This window comes from Panthera onca, chromosome D3 (genome assembly GCF_046562875.1).
Source record: "Panthera onca isolate mPanOnc1 chromosome D3, mPanOnc1 haplotype 2, whole genome shotgun sequence".
Taxonomy (NCBI): domain Eukaryota; kingdom Metazoa; phylum Chordata; class Mammalia; order Carnivora; family Felidae; genus Panthera; species Panthera onca.
In genome coordinates this window covers 74,821,260-74,842,132 of record NC_138350.1, presented here as the reverse complement: position 1 = coordinate 74,842,132, position 20,873 = coordinate 74,821,260, and the positions used below count along the sequence as shown (strand labels likewise).

Genomic DNA, 20,873 nt, shown 5'->3' with positions numbered 1-20,873 from the left:
TTCTTAAAAACAAATCCAGTGGTGATTAATAGAAGACTTTAAACATACGCAATCAGATGGGCCAAAAACTGAGCTATGCTGGCAGCTGAGAATAGTATATTTAAAAATTGGCCTAAAATTACTTTACTTGAAAAGATTCTTATATAGCAGTAACACTAAAAGTAGTATTTGTAATGATTTTTTAAAAATCATTGAAAAAAAGTGTATCAGTAGGACAACAGATTAATGGTATGGAAAATCAGGATAAACAAAAGGACAACTATTAAACATAAATGGCTGAGGACAGATCAGTCAAATGGTGAAATCTGCTAATTACTTGGCTTGATATTCCATTCATTCTACTTGCAAGATTAATCAAGTAGTCCTGGAAACAGCAGCAAAGAAAATCGTAAGAAAGAAATTGTAATAGATTTACTTGGTATGAAGTATAACGTACAACAGCAGGAGTGAACAGAATGAGGCTGACTGATTTTTTTTTTTTTTTTAACGTTTATTTATTTTTGAGACAGAGAGAGACAGAGCATGAACAGGGGAGGGGCAGAGAGAGAGGGGGACACAGAATCGGAAGCAGGCTCCAGGCTCTGAGCCATCAGCCCAGAGCCCGATGCGGGGCTCGAACTCACGGACCGCAAGATCGTGACCCGGGCTGAAGTCGGACGCTTAACCCACTGAGCCACCCAGGCGCCCCTCTGACTGATTATTTAACTAATGACTAAATAATAATTATGATGGTAACAGTTTTTAAGCCCTTACTATTGGCTGACATTTGCTTTATATACATTCTTTTAATCTTTACAACACAATGTTATGAGAGTTATTATGTCCATTTTATAGGCAAAAAATAAAAACCCTAAAGCATAAAGAATTTAAGTACCTTGCTCAGGCCACAAAGCTAGTAAGGGCTGAGCAAGGATTCAAACCCAAGTCAGTTTGCCTCCAGAATCTGCTCTAATACTGCCATTAGACATAGATATATAACTTGCTAATTAATTTTAATATCAAATTTGGTAGGGCACAAATGCTATTAAAGAAATAATTATAATTTATCCAAACCAGAAATATGGTAGAAGTAAAGAATTTGAGAAGGCCATATAGATTCACGGGGGTGTAAGGAATTCAAAGGAAGGTCAAAGGAAAATAAATTTCGATAGAAACGTTAATGGAAACAGGGCCAATTTTCATTATGTTAATAAGGATTATCCTCAGCATTTCTGTTAACCAGCAGCACTTCACCTATAAATATACAGCAAGTGTACAGCTGTATATATTCAGTGAAATCAGACATTTCAATATAATCTAAAGAGAAGTGTAATGGGAAAGGGGCGTTTCTTGAAATCTTTACTGTGTTTGCAACAGATCATCCTACAGATATTTTTGAATGCTTTCCTACGTACCCTGGGAGAGGACCAAGACAGGGGACAGCACGGCACAGTGTTACTGAATAAAACGGAGCTCAGAGGAGGAGGGGATTATGTATGACAATCAAGGCCAGAATCTCAAAGACCTTGAAGCACACAGGTCAAGGGCCTAATTTAGGTTGTTAGCAGAAGAAAAGGTAGATTTCAGGTATATTGCTAAGAAAAGTTGACTGAGCTCAGTGACTGGGTATGAATGGGTGAAGGACAAGGAATAGGAATTGTGATATCATTACATAATTGGGCCCTTAACAGAAAAAGGCAGGTTAGGAAAGAAGCAGGTAGAATGTAGCCTCGGAGAGATTTTCTAAAACACTGAATCTGAAACAATGACAAGAAGCGAAATGGAAATGTCTAGCAGATAAAAGCCTTAGGGCTGGAGTTTAGGCTGAGCCCAGGCTGTAGACCTGATCTGTCTCACCTGCTAAGAGGAATAGTCAATGATAATGTATGGATTCTTAGCCAAAGTCAGGAAAAAGAACAGGTGAGTGAAGAAAATCAGGCTCTGGGCAGTAGAGCAGTAAGAAGTAACATTAGGGGTTGGGGGCATCTGACTGGCTCAGTTGGTGACACGTCTGGCTCTTGGTTTTGGCTCAGATCATGATCTCATGGTTTGTGAGCTCAAGCTCCATGTTGGGCACGCTGACAGTTCAGTGCCTGCTTAGAACTCATTCTCCCTCCCTCTCTCTCTGCCCCACCTGTCTCAAAATAAATAAATATTTAAAAATTTATATATATAAAAAACTAACATTAGGATACCCCAAGACATTAAGAAAACCAGCTAAGGCGACAGTAAAATGAAAAATCAAGATAAGTGATAGAGCTGTGGAAGTCAAGAGACAGAATGTGAGAAGAGGGACCCCTTGGTCATGGTGTGGACCAGAGAACCCCAGTGATGTCTGAGTATGTGGTTTCAGCGGCTCTGCAAAGGTGGAAGCTAGAAGGTGTGGGGCGAAGGAGGAGCTACAGGCCAGTCATTCAATATGTACACTAGTGAGAGAAAGGACAGGAGCAAATGGTAGCTACAGAAAGGATTACAAAATGCATTTTTTAAAAGGAGTCGGTAAAGACGGATTCACCAAGACACATACAGGTACTTTTCATGACTCATAACAAAGAGGTTCTCTGGGCTATTTCTGAAAAAATATCCTATCCGATATCCCTTAGAAACAACAGTTAGAGGAAGGAGGGAGGGAGGGTTTCTGACATACCAGGATATAATTATGCCTAAGATTACAAATACATATTTAATATAATTAAGGATACTTTATTTTTATTTACCACGTCATACAATGTTTCTTACTATATTTTTTACTCCTAAGACTCACCGTGTTTTATTTGATCAACATGTATTTTATTATGCATCCACTATGTTCTTTTTAAAATTTTTTTTTAATGTTTATTTTTGAGAGAGAGAGAGAGAGAGAAACAGAGTACAAGCGGGGGAAGGGCAGAGAGAGAGACGGACACACAGAATCCAAAACAGGTTCCGGGCTCCACGCCATGAGCACAGAGCCTGACGCGGGGCTCGAACTCATGAACCGTGAGATCATGACCTGAGCTGAAGTCGGCCGCTTAACCAACTGAGTCACCCAGGCACCCCCATCCACTATGTTCTAGACACTAAAAAATGAGCTTCAAAAATGAGGTGGGTTTTTTTTTTCCCCAAAAATGAGTTCTTGAAGGAACTTAAACTTTTCCTTAATAAAATTCTTATAAGATTTAGATGATTTCTGCCATACTTTCTGCCACAGGTCACTGCCTTTTTTCTAACACTATGGCCAAAGAAAGTAAGTATCTGGATCTACCCGAGTGGATCGGCTACCTCCAAGTGACACCGTGAGAACTTCATGAGGGAAACTAGCTAACAGGTACCTCGGAGAAACTGGCACAGAGCCAGCAGTTATTTATCACAAAGGACGTGTTTCACAAAGATTGGCGAATCAGTGAGACATAATATCCAGTCTGCCAAACCAAAGGCAGATATTGCCAGAGGGAGGATTTTCATCGCTGATTTAACCACACACAAACCTGTAGCTCTAAGCATCCACGGAACTTCGTTAGCCTGCTTATCGAGAACGCTGCCTACCGACAAAATTTAAGTACTTCCTAGGGAGGTACGTTTCTTTTTCTTTAATTAAGCAAAAGTCGAGTCAGGTATATTCCTCACTTGTTAGCGCTTGTCAGGTAAAAACGTAGTCAGCACCACAGCAGGATTTTTAACATCAAAGTTCTGATTTCCATCATCAGCCGAGAGTCGGCCTAACACCACCGGCAAACGCTGCCTTTAGGAAGGAAATCCACGCATGGCCTCTGGCACTCTGCTTCCCTGGTCCACCAGCGAGGAATGTGAACTAGCCCCAGAGTCCACAAACACCCTGATGTTTCAAGTGACCTTGCGTGTTGTCTAAAGTTAATGCAACTTAACTGCAACGGGATGGGTTTCCAAGTTTCTGTGAATATGACAACAACCAGCACTTACTAAGACTAACTGCCTGGCGGGCACCGTGCTAAGAATTTCACATCAATTACACGATTTACTTCTCACAGTAACAGGCACTATTTCTATCACCACTGGCGGTGGGGAAACTTCAGCTCGGAGAGGTTAAGAAACCTCCCTGAGGTTATGAGACGCGTAAGTGGTGGAGATGGGCTTCAAGCCACACAGTTTCTAATCATTCTTCTCTGATGTATTACAGTCCAGTGTTCCCACTGACTTGGCAGTTACATGACTTAACCCTCCCTCCTCAGTTAGCCAAGGCGCAGGTCAGCAAACTTTTTCTGTAAAGGGCCATCTACTAAATATTTTCGGCTTTGCGGACTATATAGTATATGGTCTTCAGTGGCTACGACAACTCAGTTCCGCTCTTGCAGTGCGACAGTAACACAGACAACAAGCAAGTCGTCCAAGCAACCAGTGTGGTTGTGTCCCAGTAGAACATTTACTGAAACGGGGCAGGCAGATCTGGGCAAGAGTTACACTGAAGTCAAATTCATGCTCCAGACAGATATGCGTATTTATTCTGTGGCTTTGTATAATCTTCTATTATGTTTGGGAAGAACAAGTCGAGAGAAAATGGACTTAAAAAAACAAAAACAAACACAAAACAAAACAGCAGCAGCCAATGCCAAAAGGTAAGGGACAGGGACTTAGTGTTTCTGTTCTATCCTTTACCAAGCAACGGAGTGACAATGACAGGGACCCTACACGTTCCTCCTCCACTCCCTCACAGGCGTGGGTCCTCTGCTTCCACTGGGCCTGTGGATGTCCCCTCAGAGTCTGGCACCCCGCCCAGGTCACAGCACATCTTCCCATCAGCTGTGACTCCCCCTGAATAATGGTTATATAAGCCTTACCGTTCTGCAAAATCGGAATCCTACCCTTAGAGTCTAGTGAAGTTTCTAGTTATCCTCTCTACATGTTTTATGTCATATCTCTGTGTCTTTGCTCATGCTAGGGAAACCGTCCCCCTCTCTGTGTTACCTGATGCGGAGAGCTAATTCAAGAAATGCGTTACTGCATATTCCCAGTTCAAAACTCTTAGTCCTTGGATTCACTCCTAAGAAGACATCATTTCTGAACATGACAACTATACTTGTGTATTCTGTTTCAACTGTTGACTCACTGATTTCAAATACTACATCACTGACACCATGAAAGAGTTATGAGAATCCCCGAAGTGCCATTGTCACTGGATATAACTGGTCACTGGCTAAAGCAGTGAAGACTGAGTTTAGAGATTTAGCTTCGTTTTCATGTTCTGAGTGATTAGAAGAAAGGGTAACCTTTACTTTCATACAGAGCTGGGAGGTAACCGTTATTCAATCATACAACACTAATGATCATTTGGGGTATCAAGAAGCTAAGTAGGAAAAACATCATGGGGGCACTAAAATGTCTAAATGTACTAAATACACTGCTTGGTATTCTGTCTCTCTCTCCGCCCCTCCCCCGCTTGCTCGCTGTATCTTTCTCAATATAAATAAAAATTTTAAAAAACTTAAAAAAAAGTGTTCAACATTCCAGTCGTCTCCCCTAAACTTGTCTGACCCTGAAACTCTCCCCCCTCCCCCCCAACATCTGTTACCATTTCTTAGAACTACGGTTTCATGAAAAGCAACCAGGGAAGCTTTTGGAGAATAAATTAAATGCTGATTAAATTTAAGAGGCAGTTTAAAATTTTAGCTGTAGCCTTATGAATTTCTTCATAATACAGTTGAAATTCCTAATACAGTTGAATATAATTCCTAATATGGTGGAATAGATCAGCACTGATAAATGCTACAATGAAACATAAGAAATTATGACTTGGAACTATTTATCAATGAGCACTATAAATTTACCATAATCACTGGGGAGCTTAGCCTTGGTTTTGCCATTTGCTAATAGTATGATCTCCGGGATAAAGAGATTTAAAGTCTCAGAGTTTTGATTCACCTCTATCTAGAGCAGGGCCAGATGTGCCCTGTCTAACCAACTGGCACATTTTGAGAATCCAGTGATCGAGATGAAAAACAAAATCAAGAACGATTCTTCATCAGCAATAAAGTGTTATAAAAGTATACGAGGAGTTATAAAAGTATAAAAAATAATATATTATCTCATCAGTCTCACTTTTATAGAGCCACACTCAATGCTGTTGTGGTTTTCTTCTTCTCTTAAACTCTGGCTGGAATGCTGTCTTATAATTGCCAAATATCTGGTTTTACTTGGGAAATTAATTTTTGGTTAGTTATTAATCAAAATAATGTATCATCCAGAGTTTCTCAGACAACACATGGCAAAAATAGGAGAATCAGAAAACTCTGTTTGAAAGAAGAGATTTACCGCCAAAGGGCTGGTGAGCAGGACCACCTTTCTCTGGGCTCTGTTAGGAACCCATCTGTGGCCGCCCTTCGTCGCCAGTGAATAAAGACAGTAGGGCTCTATATTCTCTGAGTCCTTCATTAAACTATTGATCCCTTTGGCATTATCCATAATGTTCCAGCAGCTCAGCATGTCAACTGGTGAAGCGCTAGTCTCCCACTCCTTTCAATAACTTCCACACTTTATGGAGAGGAAGTCGCAATGATTTATTTACCTGACATTTTCCAGTCCGGATGTCGTACAGGGCCACTGAACCGTGGCGAGCTCCAACGGCGATTCTGTGATTCCGCTCATAATAGCTGACCATGTAGAACCTGGATTGAACATTTTAACAACAACACAAACAAAAACAAACAAACAAAAAAAAACAGGTGAGATAACCTGGAGGTGGAAGTGGGCTCTGACATATATTTTTAAACTAACAGATCATAATTAATACACTGAGATTTTTCAAAACTGTTGCACTTTAGTGGCTCTTAAAATCAACTGAAAGAAAAATGACGTGGAATACCACTTAGTCCCGTTAATAATTACTGGCAGGAAAAGACAACTTCATCATTACAAACACCCTTGAATTTTCAAACGATAAACAGGGTCAAATACAAACGAGATTTAATATGGACATTCAGTTCTGCTGGAGTAACTATTATGCAAATACTTCTATTCGAACAGAAACAGAAAAGATGAAAAGGCGTACATATTCAATCTGATTATGTTCTCACATTTTATTAGAGTATTAAGCAGTGAAATATTCTTTCTAGCAGAACAATCATAAAAAGCTACATAAATGTTATGCTTAAGTTGATATCAATAATTTAGAATGAAATTAGTAAGTTAGCCACAAGAAAAAGTTATCTGGCAAGTTCCATAGATCTTCCACATTTGCCAGTTTATCTAAATGAGAGCTACGAGTACAGTAGTGTAAGTAAACATATTTGGTACTTATTTGGCATTACATGAAAAGAAAGCTTAGGGAGGATGATTTGAAGGTTATAAGAGGCTGATTTACTTTTATTTCTTTTTTGCTAAATTAATTTTCTCAACTGAATTAGGTATCTGAACTCCGGATCTATGCTTTGCCATAATGATTTCATGACCATATGGCTGGAGCCTGGGAAGATACGAATAAAGATTATTACAAGTATAACTAAGGTATGATTTTATATCCCCAAAGAGTTTTCAATATACTCAGTATGAGTTGCCCAGATGAACAAGTGGCTTACCCTAAATATTTATGATATTGCACAATTCTACCACACAACTGTTGCCTTTTTTCTCTTTGATGTCATACTACCAAGCTAACTTTTCCATTATTATCTTTTTAAAGATGGGACGGGGAGGTAAAACATGACAGCAAGGAAATTAATTACTGCTCTAATGCTTTCTTGAAACTGAGTAAAATACTGCCTGGCCATGCGACTACATTTCTGAGAGGCTGAGAGAGAGAAAGAGGTTTGAATGTGAGGATTTTGAAACCAGAGATATTCTGATAAAGCTGTTTGGGCATTCATTATGACATCCACCCACACTTCATAAATCTAGGAAACAAGATATTAAGTTTTAAAACTTTTTGTTTGGTACTTATTAGCAAGTAGTGGATTCAATAATACTTTCGTCCTATCTCTAAGCCTTACCCAGTGACATGACTTCTTTCCTTTCAGTGGAAAATTAATGTTTTATCTTTTTAGTCACACGAAAGACACTATATTGGGATGTCCTGCTGGTTTTGCTGGGCTCAGGTATGGGATGTCCTCTCTGTATACTGGCTTGAGAGAAGAAAGGGTACTGAAGGCTTCTGACACATATGAAGCTTCCCCACTATTAACTGATTAGTAAAAGGTTAGTTTCTCCAAGTTTTTCCTGTCTAAAGCATCATGTCACTCTATCAGAGAAGGTAGGAATCGGCATTCAAAATCCAATTTCTTAGAATTGAAAATAAAAATCTGAAGAGTTTAAAAACACTACTTTCTTATTCAATGATTACAGTGGTTTAAGTACCGGGCATCACCATGTGTCTACACCTGCGTCTACACACTTAAGCACACACAACCTATTCCTTATTAGAGTAACATGGAACATAATATCTAACAAACGGCTTAAGTATTCTGTGCCGGCTAATAGCCATAGGAAAATAAAATTTCCAGAAGTATTTTCAAAATCTATGATTAAACTTTGCACAGATGTAGTGGTAATATTGCCTAAATCTTTCTGCAGAACAGGACTATAATTATCTCTCAAAATTCTCCTCCTCAAAACAAACCTGTGGTAAAATACATTAGTGTGGACGAAAGTTACTTAAACTAGAATCTTAAAAGTTTTTGTTACATTGGTCATCTTCAGTGCTCTGGATATCAACTTCATGTTTCTGTACCATCTATAAACACCACAATTTATGGAAGGAAAAAAAAGGTCAAAATCTACTCCTGGTATGAAAGCTTTAGTTTGCCTGGAAAGGGCTATATGTTACAGGTCTGCATTTTCATTCTCTGCAATTTACTGCTAGAGCAATACTTCTAAATGATATAACAGTTCTAGACAGTGAAGGTCTAATGGCACGTTTTTATCTCTGGATTTCTTGTTAAATTTTATACAGCGTCTCTTTTAAAAGAAGAAATACATGCAGTCACTTCATAAGTGTCTACTCTAGGGACTGGCTGCTGCAGTAGGCCTATCTCTGCCGAGGGTTTCCAGAATCCACCATACCCCTAGACTACTACTCTCCTAGAACCAGTTTTCTATTGAGGGGCTGTCAAGATCAAGGATAGTGAGATAGGCCTTATTTACCCCTACCCACAAAGGTATCACTGGATTGAAGAGGAGGATCCACTACAGTTTTTAAAATTATCCCAGCCTTGACCTGATCCTACGTGAAAGTCTTAAATTCCTCCAAAATTTGGAAGGGGGGTGTTCTTAGAATAAGGACTCGTGTGTGTGGCGTCTTGTGAAATGGGATCTCAGTCTCCAGTTCCCTGCACTGATACCATGTCACTTGGGCAGCTTTCTTGGGTCACAACCTGGCGAGAGTCCCTTCATTATATTCAAATTAAAACAGTGATCTCTGTTGCTTGGCCCATCACAAAGAAACTCGGCTAAGTTAGAGAATCCATTACCACCCAAGCATGTGAAAAAAGAATAAACTAGAATTCGGTAATGTCACAAAATGTATTTCTTGCTGGGGTTGGGCTGGTTACCATCCCAGAAGTTTAGTTCCTGATATCCACACTTTCATCAGTGCCCACATGCGCCCGGGGACATCCTCTTCAACCATAAATCAAGTCACATGTCTTATGTTCACAACCATCCCTCAAGACGCTACATGATGTGGTCCCACCTCTCAGACGTCATCTGCTCTCCCCTTGCTCACTCTGCTCTAACTATACTGATCTCCTTGTACTTTCTCGAATATGCCAAGAGTGTTTCCACTTTGGAGCTTGAACACTTGCTGCTCCCTCTGCTTGAAAATCTCATCTGCCTGATGTCTCCATGGCTCAGATCATACAGTCACTTTGTTTATGTCTCTGTTCCAAGATGATCTTGACAAAGGAGAGCTTCATGGGGCATCTTGTGGAAGACAGCAGCCTTTCCTCCATTACCGTGTAGTCTAACATCCTATTTTTTTCTTTATCTTTTGTTGAATGTATGAATACATAAATGTGGTCCAAACAAACAGTAAAAAGTCATGCAGTAAGAAGTTCAAACACTATGCCTATCCTTTGGGGACTAGTGTATAAAGTGTGCTAAACATACTGGTTTTTAAGACCAGTATTTTATAGGGTCTAAAATAATGAGGTAAAGAAACAAAGGAAATAAAAACTGTCCAAAAAAGTTAGGCAGAAGTCAAGAAACAGAGAACAGCCCTATGATCACTCTAAAAATCTATTTTTAATTGAGACAAACAACTGCAGATTTACATGGAATTATCTGAAAAGGCCCCCCGTAACCTGGATATATCAGCATGCGACCAACAGCTGCATAGTGGAAACTATTTAATTCTACCTTAGGGAACCAGAAAAGACTACCTAGGCTGAAACTCAAGAAGGCAAATATAGTCTAAGTAACGATGTATACACGAAAGTATGTATTTTTGGTATAAATGTTGTTACGGAAATAAAGATTATGCTAAGAATCTGCCACACAAAAATGTCAATGAACACGGTACTGTCACACACACAAAACAGAATTAACAGAAATAACTTATCAGTCATTAGTAAACACTGCAATAGGTTACCTTATTTCTCCAAAGCCCTATCTATGACTTCGACTCTTCAGGACTAAGTCACAACGGGGTGACATCCACTCCACAACGGAGCGGTTTACAGTGTGAAACACACACGTGAATTGAGTGCAGGATCCTGGAGCAAATCACTTTGCTTGTGAGCGTGCCAAGCACCCAGTGCCTGAGTCTTGAAAGAGCTTCGGTACTCTCTATTTATAGTCTCCTTTGAATTGGTGATCTTTTTATCTTTATTAAAAGTGGCCTTCAAATAAGAGAAAACTGATGTGAAATTTAAAAGTCAATTTGGAAACACACAGGAAAAGGAAACATCAACTCTTAGCAAAAATATGATTTGGGAGGAAAACAGAAACCGGTAGAGTCTCTTTCTTCACTATGACTTTGGTAACCTGCAATAGTCTCAGGTTGTTGTTACTACTTTCATATCCTTGAGCATTAAAAAATAAGAAACACTCTTCAAAAATCCAAAATTAATCCCCAACTTAACGTGAAACCATCTAAATGCTAAGGGTGTGCAGAACAGAATGTATGGAATGAATACGATTATTTACAATTTATAACTATTTACAATTATATCTGGCACTGCCCCAAATACCTGACACATGTATTTTCATAAGTAAATGAGGTATTAGGACTATTGAATGGCTTTTAGAAATTCTTGATGTTGATTTAAAACCATTCACAAACTTTTGACTCTTTTTGTTGAAAAGGTATTAAGGGGGGGCGCCTGGGTGGCTCAGTCGGTTAAGCGGCCGACTTCGGCTCAGGTCACGATCTCGCGGTCCGTGAGTTCGAGCCCCGCGTCAGGCTCTGTGCTAACAGCTCAGAGCCTGGAGCCCGTTTCAGATTCTGTGTCTCCCTCTCTCTGACCCTCCCCCGTTCATGCTCTGTCTCTCTCTGTCTCAAAAATAAATAAACGTTAAAAAAAAAAAATTTTTTTTTAAAAATTAAAAAAAAAAGATATTAAGGTAATAGGTACTTGTAAAAAAACTCAGGGGTGCCTGCGTGCCTCAGTCAGTTAGTTAAATGTCCAATTTCGGCTCAGGTCATGATCTCACGACTTGTGAGTTCGAGCCCTGCGTCGGGCTCTGTGCTGAGAGCTCAGAGCCTGGAGCCTGCTTCAGATTCTGTGTTTCCCTCTCTCTCTGCCCCTCCCCCACTTGCACACTGTCTCTCTCTTAAAAGTAAATAGACATTTAAAAATAATAAAAAAATAAATAAAATAAAAACTCAAACACCACCATTATGTATATAATAAAAAGTCAGTCCTCACTCTCATGGTAACCCCTTTCCTCGCCAACGGTTGACTACTATTAACGATTTGGTGCATCTTCTGAGAGTTTTTTCTAGTTTTGTTTACAGAAATGATACCGTATTACCCATCCTATTCTGCAACTTTCTTTTCTTCTCTCAACACTTCATGGAACCACCCCCCTCCTATGTCAGTATACGGGCTCCCACATCGTTCTTATTCATTCCTGCATTTTATTCCTCTGTACGTATATTCCATTATTTAACTATTCCCTTTCTGACAGTTAAGTTGTACTGTATGTGGATCCTTGTATATATAAGTGAATGTTTTTGTAGGACAGAATCCTCAAAGCAAGACTCTGGATTAAAGCATACACACATTTTACATTTGATAGGCAATGTCAATTTACCTTCAATTCCCTGTAAAAGTAAGAGAGTACCCCCCACTTGGTATTACCAAATTTTCTTTTTTACCAACACAAGGAAAAAAATGGTATCACATTTTTGTTTTAATTTGCATGAAATAACTTTTTAGAGAGTCATTCAGTTACACTCTGCTGGATTTGCATGGAGGTTTCTTTATTAATGTAAACAAAAATTATTTAAAAGCTAATCAACAACGTGTATCCCTATACATAGCAGACGAGGAGTGAATTCTTCAATATCCATGAAGTATTCCCAATAACCCACGAAGAAGATTAGAGCCCTAAGGGTGTCTGGGTGGCCCAGTCGGTTAAGGGTCCGACTCTTGATTTAGGCTCAGGTCACGATCTGACAGTTTGTGGGATCCAGCCTCGCATTGGGCTCTGCACTGACAGCACAGAGCCTGCTTGGGACTCTCTCTCTCTTTCTTTCTCTGCCCCTCCCACACTCGTGTGCTCTCTTTCTCTCTCTCTCAAAATAAATATGTAAACTTAAAAAATAAAATTGAAAAAGAAGAAGAAGATTGGAGGCCTAAACACAGGCAAAGCTCTTCTGCGGGAAAGAACAGGTAAGGTAAGCCTTCTTGGTGAAGCAATCAATGCACAGGTCACACTACCCACAGACATCTGCCCCAGTCCCCTTGCTGGCCAGTATGAGATGCCAAAGAGCTCTTCTGAGGACCACCATGTGAGAGCTGGGAAGAGGAAGAGCAGGTTTTCAGAGCATTGTCTGACAGTCTTCACAGATACATCGCTGTAATCGGGGGTGGGGTGGGGACGCTCCGTAAATCAGAAGGTACTTTATAGAACGTGTTCCCACACTGACCCCAGAACTCCAGGTCTCCATGCTGCTCATGTTTTTGAAAGATTTACAGATGTGAAAAGTGGTTTGGCAAAGGCACCAGTTCAAGGGGATCTGTGTTAGTTTTGGGGGATGTGAGCGGTGGAGGGTAAGGAGATGTTTTCTAGAAGTGCGTCATTCTTGTGGAGGGCACCAGTTCAAAAGGCAAAATGGAAAAATTCCTCATTCTGAGATGGTGACGGATACTGGTGAATTCTATTTGAGAGTCACGATCTCCCATTCAGCCTCTTGTAAACTGTAAGTGGTCTATAGATATTTCCTGAATAACACTGTTAAATATTTAACAGGTGAATTACTTTCCTTCTGGAAGAACTTGCTATGGACACACTGTAGCCAGAATGCTAAGAGGAGAACTGGAAATACTTCCTAGGTTGTATAGGGAGCAGAATTTCTGCAAGGAAAATGCCATGCATGTTAAGAGTGCATTGTATGATGGCTGGGAAAGAGTTCTTCTCACCTGGCTCTGCCACTTAATAATTGGTGTGAACCTTGGGCAAGTCACTTAATTTGCCTATGCTGTGGTTCCCTTATGTGACAATGGGAACAACACTAGTACCTAGTACCTCAACACTAGTACCTCATGGTTGTTGTGAGGCTTAAATGAGCTAATACATGCCAAGTACTGAGAACAGTACCTGGCACACAATAAACCCTACTATGGTAAGTACATGCACACTTTAGTAGCTTTCATCATCATCACCATCACCAGCATCACCAGCATCACCATCACCACCATCTTCTGTACCTCTGAATATATACCACAGGAAGAATAAATCAGATGTAGCTAATGTGCTATTTTCCTTAGGGCAAATCAGTTCTGACTGGTAAGATGCTAATAAATAAGGGAAAGAATGCCCCCCCCCAATTTTATATTTATTTCTTAAATATTTGTGATTGGCAAATATAACCTGATAACAACTGCAAATTATTTGAGCTTCAGCTCCAAGTTGCTAATACAAACAACAGGGGTTTTGGTTTGAAACTCTTTATATCATTTCAAACAGTCTGAAAATTAAATATTCTTCCTGTGATACAGTGGAATGGAATACTCCCCAGAAGTGGCAGAGGTTTGTTCTACGAAGAATTTTAATACTGAAAGACAGCCATCTGTTGGGGAGTTTTTCTTAGGAGCAGGGAAGTGGACTAAAATGGTTTTACGGGGACTTCTATTCACCCGAGCATACGAGTAACATCTATAATTATTTATTGTAAAAAGAGGACTACAAAATGGTAACCAATTTAAGAATTTTCCTGGAAGTTAGGACAGAAGCTGTTTTACATTCCATTATTGTTATCACCATATGGGATAAGAACAAACCACAGGTTTAGAGGAGTTTTTTAGAAAAATGAGCTCATGCACTGTTCTAAAGTAGACAGTGTTCATCTCCTTACTGGATTCTAAGTGCCATTTAGGGTGAATAGAGCTGATTCAGCTTTTCACTTGAAAAGAGGATCAATCAGTCTGTCTACATAATAACAAAGTTTAAGAAAACGTAAACTGGCTCTGAAAATATAGACTTTTCATTCTTCTGTCTAGATTTTTTTCCTCATTCAGTTCAAAACTACTTATTTTACCTTGTTTTTTTTTTTGTGTGTGTGTATCTGTTATAGCTTTAATGTTTTCCCAATGATTATTATTATTTTTATTTGAATTTTCTAATATATAACAAATTTAAAGAAATACACACTCATTGTAAAAAAGAAACCCAGAGAATATAGACAAATAAACAGTTAAGGAAGGAAAGTTACCCTTGACCACCAATCTCCTCCAGCACCCCAGGCACTCAAGGGAAATGCTTTTCCCAGGATTTTTTTTTTCCTTTTCATATGTATTGTACGTGTACGTGCGTGCATATTGATCCTTACATATAGTTTTCTTCTTCAAAAAATGCTTTTATTTTACCTACTCTTCCGAAACTTTGCTAGTTTCTCTTCTACCGATACCTTTCTATATCAGTAGAAATGGATTGACCTCAATCTTTTTAACGGCAGTATGATGTGCCACAGTTCTGGTATCTTTTAATGGAAACAACTGTTGGTAAACAATAATTACATTTAGAGGACATGAGCAACTAAAAGTGTTTTAACATAAAGTACATTTTCTATAGAAGATCATACTTTTCCCAACAAAAGTCAGCTTAGAGATAATCAGTTAAATCCAGCAAAACCACAAAAACATTTTATTTTTTCATGCTTATTTATTTACTTGGCGAGAGTGTGTGTGAGCAGGGGAGGAGCAGAGAGAGGAAGAATCTCAAGCATGCTCTGTGCTGTCAGTACAGAGCTCAACATGGTGCTCGATCCCATGAACTGTGAGATCATGACCTGAGGTGAATCAAGAGTCAGACGCTTAACTGCCTGAGACACCCAGGCACCCCAAAAACATTTTAAATTTCAAGGGGCTCCTGGGTGGCTCAGTCGGTTAAGCATCCAAATTCAACTCAGGTCATGATCTCACGGTCCACGAGTTTGAGCCCTGCGTCAGGCTCTTTGCTGACAGCTCAGAGCCTGGAGCCTGCTTCGGATTCTGTGTCTTCCTCTCTCTCTGCCCCTCCCCTGCTCGTACTCTGTCTCTCTCTCTCTGTCTCTCTCTCTCTCAAAAATAAGTAAAACATTAAAAAAAGATTTAAATAAAAAGAATTCAATGTCAATACTCCTAAAATGCAGACGATTTTTCCATTTACAGTAAATTAGAGTAATTTATATCCTGAGCCCTTTACAGTTTCCTCCTTACTACTACGAGTCTCTAATATGTACTAAGAAATCCAAGTATTCACGCCGTTAAATATTTGCTCTGGTCTATGCACAGATTGTTTGAAAACTTCTTCATTCTTGGCAATGAAACATGTAACGCAGAAGAATGCACACCGTAATTTCTGCAAAGTGAGCCCTGACTCATCAGTCAGAGATTCACCATCACATTTAACGTAAGATTTCATTCAATGACCACCAATTCTGCATGTGGAAGTAGCTCAGATTTTGGAGTCAGAAGGATTGGTCTCCCTGATAAACATCTACTCATCTTTGTAAACTCGGCTGAGGCATCACCAACTCTCCTTTTTCCAACTACACTACTACCTGGTCCCTCCTCTGTGTCATACCACCTGGAACTCTTCTATGTGTCCCAGGCGCCCTCTTACCGTAGCACCGTGACATTTCTCTGCTTCACCATCCTGCCTCTGCCAAGCCAACTTCAGGGCTTTTGAAGCAGCGACAGTGCAGTGCCTGACTGACCAGATGTAGCCGGGCAGCCCGCACTGACTCGGCACAGCCCCGTATACAGAGCAGGCACACATTAAATGTCTGCTGAATAAGTGAACAAATTCTAAAATGCTTTCAGAAAATTTTAATCGCGAAAAGCCACACAATTGCTTAAAAAATATTTTCCTTTGTTAAATCAACTGAACTCCATTTAGTGACCCCTATTTTTTTTAAGTTTATTTTTATTTAAGAGAGAGAGAGAGAGAGAGAGAGAGAGAGAGCAAGCAGGGAAGGGCAGAAGGAGAAGGAGACAGAATCCCAAGCAGGCTCTGTGCTATCGGCAGATAGCACTGACAGCACAGAGCCCAATGCAGGGCTTGAACCCACAAACCAGGAGATCTTGACCTTAGCCGAGCCGAAATCAAGAGGCAGATGAACCGACCGAGCCACCCAGGCACCCCTACTGAGTCCTATTTCTTCAGTGATTCCTTTTTTCTAATTTTGGAATTGGGTACTGAGATTTATCATTTACATGGCAAAACCCAGTCAATTAAAATATTTTCTTTTCATATTAATTTTCAATCCTAAAAATAAACACCATCTAGTGTTATTTAAAATAATTAGACGGTATAAGCCATATCAGAGTGACTAATTAAAATTTCTCATCACTGAATGATTGAGAATGATACGCTGTCACCAAAAATAAATACTGAAGGCTCAACATTACACATCACTTAAGTTCATATTGATTTCTTGATTTTTTATAATGAATAATTATATGCTTTTAAAAGAAGTGGACTTTACTTTTCAGAGCAGTTTTAGTTTCACAGTAAAACTGAGCAGAAAATGCACAGAGTTTTCCCATATACTCCTGGCCCCCCACAGACTCCCTCATTATCAACATCTACCTTCCAAGAGTAGTACTTTTTTTTTTTTTTTTTTTTTTTACAACTAATGAACTTCCATTGACACATTATCATCAGCCAGAGTCTAGAGTTTACATTAGGATTCACTCTTGGTATCGTACATTCTAGGGGTTTGGACAAATGTATAATGATATATCCACCATTACAGTACCACACAGAGTAGGTTCTCTGCCCTAGAAATCCTCTGTGCTCTGCCCATTCATCCTCTCTTTCCCACTAACCCTTGGTAACCACTGATCTTTTTATTGACTCCACAGCTTTCTTTTTCAGAATGTCAAATAGTTGGAATCACCCAGTATGTAGCCTTTTCAGATTGGCTCCTTTCACTTAGTAATTAGCATTTAAAGTTCCTTCATATCTTTAATGGCTTGACAGTTCATTTCTTTTTAGCGCTGAATGTTTCATTGTCTAGAAGTACCATAAATAATATGCTGTTAAAAGCGCAATGGTGATACTATGTGAAACCTATGCTCTGACTTCTACCTAAGTGGCTTTTTCCACAAAACTTTATCAGGCTAACACAAATATCATAATAAAACAGGAATTCCTTGTTTCTTCTTTTTAAAATATTTAACTTACTTTTCATATTAGTTGAGTCTTTTGTTCATTAAATAATCTAGTGTAGGTTCAGATTTGATAATTACTTCTAAGAATTTTAGGGAAGGCATTAAAGCAGCTGTAGCATTCCTATATGAGGAGCATATGACATAACATGTTTCAGAACTTTATCATGAGATAGAATGACTGGTAATCATATATTAATAAGTCAGTAATGAGGAACAATTTTTAACATTTTTGAGTTGTATCTTGCCTCAGGTTATTAGGAAGCCTCTCATTTTATAGAGGAGGAAACTGAAGCCCACAGACATGCCCGAGGCTGTCCAGTTGGGTGTGGCAGAGGCAGGGGCCCCCACAATCTAGAACCCATCTGCCACTGAAGGCAGCCCACAGCCACTCTTAGAGTGGCCGTTCTTAAAGCACGTTCTGCTTTGGACCTGCTTTCACAGGAACACTAAGATGCTATTTTCCCTTTTCACTCTCATTTTTTCACGAGTGTATAGTTGGCTTTTCCAAATGCTACAGGATGTGAACTATCACAGGCAGAAGCAGATAGGAGAATATGGCAGGCTTCTATTAATGGTAGATTGGAAAAAACAAAACAATACCATTCTTCTAATTTGCTGTGTCTTGGAAAATATAATTTTTCATTAAAATGTTATTTGCATCAACATTTAATGGGTTACTTTTAAATTTCTTAATTTTAATTTCTAACATGCCAAATATTGACAGGTATAATCCACATAAACAAAAATTTTGGGGGGTTCTCAATAATTTGTAAGTATAAAGGGGTCCTGAGACCTTAAAAAGGGTTGAGAATTGTTGACATAGTGTCTATCTTTGAAAAAGTAGGCTTGCTCTCATTCTCTCGCTCACATATATATATAGGTGTGTGTGTGTGTGTGTTTGTGTGTGTGTGTGTGTTTGTGTATACAGAATATAGATCTTAAGATTTCATATATATTCTGTACTTTGAGAATTTGGTTTCGATGAAACAAAAGCAAGCTAAACACTTAATAAGCACTTAGGCTGCTAAGAAGAGACTACAGGGTAACTTTGAAATCAACAGGATGAGGCAAGATTTAGGACTGGGAAGAGGCAGGAAAGAAATTGAGAAGGTGAGGCTGCAATGGGAGAGGTGAGAGGGGGTGAAGGAGAGGCCCGGGTGTGCCTGCCCTCGCTCTATCCCAGGGATGGATCCTCTGAGGCAAGAGGGTGGAGAGGTCTGGGCGTGCCTGCACTACCCCCCTGTCCCAGGGGCGATCCTCTGAAGCCTCCCTGCAGGCTCAGAGTCTTGGAGTGCGTTCCCCCAATGGCTAGGGTTGCTGGGAACACAACAGGAAAGCAACCAGAAAAGGCCCCTGTTCTCACACACCTAGCGACTAAGCGTCAATATGAACAAGGTGACTTCAGATGATATAAACTCTATGAGATAAAATGGCGATGGTGAGGAGGGTGTGTGAGACGGGGAGGGCGGGGGAGTGGACCTGAATGATGAGACCAAAGAGGCCACATCAAGATCTGAACGAGGAGTGTTCCGCCAGAGGGAGCAGCGGGAACAGAAGTTCCAAGAAGTAAGCGTGGCGCTATTCAAGGAAGAGAAAAAAGACTGAGGTGCTATCAGCACGCTGAATTTGAGACTGCGATTTCAAGAAATGCAGGTCTAACCCATTTAATATAATATCACCTGTAACGTGAGTCCTAACTGGTGGGGAGTTTTGCCGCCAGGTAGTATATATCACAGTGCTCTGAGTTGCACCCCATGTCCAGGGCTCTTTAAGGAGGCCCTCTTCTTCTTTTTAAAAAAATTTTTAATGTTTATTTATTTCTGAGAGAGAGAGAGAGACAGAGACACAGCATGAGCAGGGGAGGAGCAGAGAGAAAGAGAGACACAGAATCTGAAGCAGGCTCCGGGCTCTGAGCTGTCAGCATAGAGCCAGATCCAGGGCTCGAACTCATGAACCATGAGATCATGACCTGCGCTGAAATTGGACGCTCAACTGTCTAAGCCACCGAGGCGCCCCAAGGAGGCCCTCTTCTAAGAGCAGCACTGCGCTGTGGGCAGAGTGAGGAAAGCAGGAAAGTAAAGCATCCTTTAAAGTAAGTCGAACATAAGAGACTCTTAAAAACTGACAACAAACTGAGGGTTGAAGGGGGGTGGGAGGAAGGGGAGGGTGGGTGATGGGTATTGAGGAGGGCACCTGTTGGGATGAGCACTGGGTATTGTATGGAAACAAAAAATTTGACAATAAATTTCATATTTAAATAAAAAAATAAATAAAAATCCTAATAAATAAATAAATTAAGTAAGTAAGCAAGCAAGCAAGCAAGCACGTAGAATCGATTTTAGGATTTGTATGGAGCCTCAGAGAAGCTAATCCCTGGTCTTTCTCAAGTCTAGCCCACCTCCTCCCCAGGCGCTGGGTCCCAGGAAAGGTTATGACGTAACCTTTCTATCTCTGGGATATAAGGGGTGCTCAAAGTACGTATGAGAGTTTTAATTAAGAAGAAGTAAGTTTCACGCTTCGGTCCAACAAAAGGCTAGTTTGCTAAATCAGCGGTTCTCAAAGGGGGATCTGCGGATGGGGGCCTCGCGCTCCTGGCAGGAAGTTTGCGAGAGCAAAACTACTTCTGGAAGATACTGAGATGTCACTTGACCTGTTCATTGCGTTGACGCTGCTCTGATGATGTAAAAGCAGTGAAAAGTAAAGCTGCTGGCACGGCGGCCTGAGTCAAGGCCGCGGCACCAAACTCTACCGGCCGTTGTTACGTTCCCGCAGCCACGCGCTGGCAGTAAGGAGAACTAAACGAGTTCAGTGTTGAACTGAATATGCAGTGTGATCCAATGGCGAGCGTGCAGAAAGCACTTCTGGCATACGCTGAAGCCTGACGGTCGTGTCAGGAAAGAACGCTGGCAGGGCTGAGGTGCAAAAGCTACAAACCAGCTGTTCTTCACACGACACCATTCGTGCTTGAACGTACGACCCAGAGACACGCTGTGCATATTTGGACTTGAGCATTCGGCAGACATTTTCTCGAAAATGAACTACTTTATTCCTGTCCAGAAAAACCACCGACAGAATTTGCTGTCAATGATAAAACTGATGCTCGCAGGTAAAAATTAGAGTTCTAACTTC

The 20,873-nt window shown here is 40.2% G+C and overlaps 1 protein-coding gene across 5 annotated transcripts in view; it reads right to left on the bottom strand.

The window, feature by feature from the left end:
- WDR7 (WD repeat domain 7) overlaps positions 1 to 20,873 on the bottom strand; it is a 353,450-nt gene that overhangs the window by 63,352 nt on the left and 269,225 nt on the right. For all 5 annotated transcript variants that reach the window (XM_060613943.3, XM_060613948.3, XM_060613944.3 and 2 more), the window contains one exon: positions 6,497 to 6,596. In XM_060613943.3, the coding sequence (XP_060469926.1) occupies positions 6,497 to 6,596 (100 nt within the window). The remainder of the gene's footprint in view (positions 1 to 6,496; positions 6,597 to 20,873) is intronic.